General features: G+C 40.0%; 2 protein-coding genes across 2 annotated transcripts in view; both read left to right on the forward strand.

Annotated features, from left to right (window-relative positions):
• Window positions 446–2,263, forward strand: LOC110262418. Its single transcript, XM_021104592.1, has 3 exons — window positions 446–1,351; window positions 1,530–1,655; window positions 2,087–2,263. The coding sequence occupies exons 1-3, from the start codon at window positions 878–880 to the stop codon at window positions 2,126–2,128; spliced, it is 642 nt and encodes a 213-aa protein (XP_020960251.1). The 5' UTR covers window positions 446–877; the 3' UTR covers window positions 2,129–2,263.
• The window catches only part of LOC107604683, a 3,894-nt gene continuing 2,050 nt past the window's right edge, over window positions 2,475–4,318 (forward strand). The window contains exons 1-2 of the mRNA XM_016306330.2: window positions 2,475–3,377; window positions 3,556–3,681. Of these exons, the coding sequence (XP_016161816.1) occupies window positions 2,904–3,377; window positions 3,556–3,681 (600 nt within the window). The 5' untranslated portion in view covers window positions 2,475–2,903. The remainder of the gene's footprint in view (window positions 3,378–3,555; window positions 3,682–4,318) is intronic.

The raw sequence follows: 4,318 nt of genomic DNA on the forward strand, positions 1-4,318 counted from the left end.
TTAAATTTGTCTTTTCTTTATTTTTTTTCTTTCTTGTCTAGTAAAAAAAATATTAAAATTAAAATATACGTTAAAATCGGTCTTTGTGTTTTTAAACTACATTTATATTCTTGATACCAATAGAAAAATCTATTTTTCGTGCATGCTGTAATTTGCATGCCCTTCATAACTCCAAGAAGTCAAGGACGGTCGGTGATCGTGCTTTTAAGCTCCCTTTTTTTTATAAAAGTATTAAAAAATTATTAAAATTTATTGTTTTTTGTTATTAGTTAATTATTAATATTTTAAAATATAAAACAAATTAAAAAATTAAATTAATAACTAAATAATAACTAAAAAAATAAATTCAAATAGTCATTTAGTATTTTTTTGAAATAAAAAGTCCATAAAAAAGTCTAGGCTACGCTCTAATCAATAATCATACTCTATATTCCTAAACCTCAACAGAAGAACCAGGTCACTAACTCCCTCACTATGAAGGGTCAAAGTCAAAGTTGGCGTTGAGTTAAGGGCTGCCAACTGCCAAAAGCAGCATACATGTTGTCACCGTAATAATACCATACCCTTTCTCCGCCATCAACCCACATCGGATTCCGACGCGGTCACATTCCACCATTCATATCCCGGCACGTGTCACGAACACCATACCCTTGGCCGCGTAGGATCGCTCCCCACCCTTTCTCTCTCTCTCTCTATTGCTGCGTTCATCAAATCTAGCGCACTAAGCTTAAGCTACTATTACTCAGTAAGTACTAACCCACACAAAACAAAGAGAGTCAGACAAAAAGAAACTAAAAGTAGGAAGAAGAAGAGGAAGGGGAAAACCACCAAAAACGACACCGTTTTTCGCATGGTAATTACTAATTAAGGGTTCGTGATGCCGAGGCAGAACCGAAACGTGGACATGATGATGATACCTGGTAAGATCAGAAAACGAGGTTGCTCGTCATCGGCTTCGTCATCCTCCTCCGTGCTCCATAACTACAGGTTCAAGAGGGCCATACTCGTCGGCAAGAGAGGCGGATCCACCACCCCCGTCCCAACCTGGAAGCTCTTGGCGTCGAGATCTCCGGCGGCGTCGACTTTTCGTGCACTCGACTCCCCTAAGTACCCGCCGTCGCAGTCCGGCGGGGGAGGAGTGAAGGCGAAGCAAGCACCGGTGTCGGCGAGGAAGCTGGCGGCGACGCTGTGGGAGATGAACGAGATCCCTTCGCCGAGCGTGAGGGAAATGCAGCAGGGAGATTCGAAGCTGAAGAAAGAACTCAGAGCGAGAGAAAAGATTGCGAGGTCCATGCGTTCTGGTTCTTTGCCTCCTCACCTGTCTGATCCATCGCACAGTCCTGTATCCGAGGTGAATACTGAATACTCTTTTGTTTATTTATTTATTTATTTGTTCTTGCTATCTTGAACGTAATTACATGTGGAGCATGTTCAGAATAGCATTAAATGGCTACTATCTAGTCATTATATATTTAATTTATTCTTACGAAGTTTGTGATTTGCTTGTTTATTTATTTATTTTTGGGTAGAGAATGGATCAATCCGGAACTGGTAGCCGCCATAGAAGAACTCCATCTGTTCCTCAGAGGCCACCTAGGCTTTCAGAGCACCATGTCGGCCCTTTGGATTCCCTTAGTAATGCCAGTCTCATGGAGGTATCTTTGTACCAAATTATGATGTGGTTCTCTTGTCTTAAATGTTTTTTACTCCCTAAATCCTAGCAATGACATTGCAATTGTGCATTAATTTGATGCATCCAGTTCATTAATAGTTCCATCGGGTTGCTAAATCTAAATGAATAATACAATTGCATCACGACATGTGAATTGTGATTAAGCTGAACTCATGTTTAGTTTCTGTACTGGACTGCCCAAATCACCAAATTAAATATCGAAATTAAGTCACATTTTCATTTCTTACTTTGGATATTGTTTTAATTTTGTTTTAATGTCTTGACATTTATCTCTCTGGGCTCTGCCGTGTAATGACTGATGCCTCGTCAATTTAGGAGCATAGTACACCCTTTTTTTCAGAGCATAATACAATTTTACTGGTTACAAACTTACCATATTAATATTCTGGGCAGGTGCCAATGATTTTATGCAGATGGTACCTTGTTGATGAGTGATGATGACCTACCTTCAACTCTATTTTATTACATCTCCTAGTTTTACTGTGGATTTTCTAATAGACCAGTAATATCTCTTCATGATATTTATGTTTTAAAAAATTATAACATGCCAGCGAACCCTCCTCTTCTCTATTCATATCAGTACGGTGACATGGTCAAACAATGCTTTTATTAATATTTTAAAATATAAAACAAATTAAAAAATTAAATTAATAACTAAATAATAACTAAAAAAATAAATTCAAATAGTCATTTAGTATTTTTTTGAAATAAAAAGTCCATAAAAAAGTCTAGGCTACGCTCTAATCAATAATCATACTCTATATTCCTAAACCTCAACAGAAGAACCAGGTCACTAACTCCCTCACTATGAAGGGTCAAAGTCAAAGTTGGCGTTGAGTTAAGGGCTGCCAACTGCCAAAAGCAGCATACATGTTGTCACCGTAATAATACCATACCCTTTCTCCGCCATCAACCCACATCGGATTCCGACGCGGTCACATTCCACCATTCATATCCCGGCACGTGTCACGAACACCATACCCTTGGCCGCGTAGGATCGCTCCCCACCCTTTCTCTCTCTCTCTCTATTGCTGCGTTCATCAAATCTAGCGCACTAAGCTTAAGCTACTATTACTCAGTAAGTACTAACCCACACAAAACAAAGAGAGTCAGACAAAAAGAAACTAAAAGTAGGAAGAAGAAGAGGAAGGGGAAAACCACCAAAAACGACACCGTTTTTCGCATGGTAATTACTAATTAAGGGTTCGTGATGCCGAGGCAGAACCGAAACGTGGACATGATGATGATACCTGGTAAGATCAGAAAACGAGGTTGCTCGTCATCGGCTTCGTCATCCTCCTCCGTGCTCCATAACTACAGGTTCAAGAGGGCCATACTCGTCGGCAAGAGAGGCGGATCCACCACCCCCGTCCCAACCTGGAAGCTCTTGGCGTCGAGATCTCCGGCGGCGTCGACTTTTCGTGCACTCGACTCCCCTAAGTACCCGCCGTCGCAGTCCGGCGGGGGAGGAGTGAAGGCGAAGCAAGCACCGGTGTCGGCGAGGAAGCTGGCGGCGACGCTGTGGGAGATGAACGAGATCCCTTCGCCGAGCGTGAGGGAAATGCAGCAGGGAGATTCGAAGCTGAAGAAAGAACTCAGAGCGAGAGAAAAGATTGCGAGGTCCATGCGTTCTGGTTCTTTGCCTCCTCACCTGTCTGATCCATCGCACAGTCCTGTATCCGAGGTGAATACTGAATACTCTTTTGTTTATTTATTTATTTATTTGTTCTTGCTATCTTGAACGTAATTACATGTGGAGCATGTTCAGAATAGCATTAAATGGCTACTATCTAGTCATTATATATTTAATTTATTCTTACGAAGTTTGTGATTTGCTTGTTTATTTATTTATTTTTGGGTAGAGAATGGATCAATCCGGAACTGGTAGCCGCCATAGAAGAACTCCATCTGTTCCTCAGAGGCCACCTAGGCTTTCAGAGCACCATGTCGGCCCTTTGGATTCCCTTAGTAATGCCAGTCTCATGGAGGTATCTTTGTACCAAATTATGATGTGGTTCTCTTGTCTTAAATGTTTTTTACTCCCTAAATCCTAGCAATGACATTGCAATTGTGCATTAATTTGATGCATCCAGTTCATTAATAGTTCCATCGGGTTGCTAAATCTAAATGAATAATACAATTGCATCACGACATGTGAATTGTGATTAAGCTGAACTCATGTTTAGTTTCTGTACTGGACTGCCCAAATCACCAAATTAAATATCGAAATTAAGTCACATTTTCATTTCTTACTTTGGATATTGTTTTAATTTTGTTTTAATGTCTTGACATTTATCTCTCTGGGCTCTGCCGTGTAATGACTGATGCCTCGTCAATTTAGGAGCATAGTACACCCTTTTTTTCAGAGCATAATACAATTTTACTGGTTACAAACTTACCATATTAATATTCTGGGCAGGTGCCAATGATTTTATGCAGATGGTACCTTGTTGATGAGTGATGATGACCTACCTTCAACTCTATTTTATTACATCTCCTAGGTGGATTTTCGATTTTCTAATAGACCAGTAATATCTCTTCATGATATTTATGTTTTAAAAAATTATAACATGCCAGCGAACCCTCCTCTTCATATCAGTAATCAGTACGGTGACATGGTCAAAC

Source organism: Arachis ipaensis, chromosome B06 (assembly GCF_000816755.2).
Source record: "Arachis ipaensis cultivar K30076 chromosome B06, Araip1.1, whole genome shotgun sequence".
Taxonomy (NCBI): Eukaryota; Viridiplantae; Streptophyta; class Magnoliopsida; order Fabales; family Fabaceae; genus Arachis; species Arachis ipaensis.

What these genes read in the sequence shown, in the direction of transcription:
- LOC110262418 (XM_021104592.1), top strand. Translation starts at nt 878, where the DNA reads ATGCCGAGGCAGAACCGAAACGTGGACATGATGATGATACCTGGTAAG. An exon ending in CGCACAGTCCTGTATCCGAG is followed by an intron (nt 1,352 to 1,529) that starts GTGAATACTGAA and finishes ATTTTTGGGTAG; the next exon opens with AGAATGGATCAATCCGGAAC. An exon ending in GTAATGCCAGTCTCATGGAG is followed by an intron (nt 1,656 to 2,086) that starts GTATCTTTGTAC and finishes TATTCTGGGCAG; the next exon opens with GTGCCAATGATTTTATGCAG.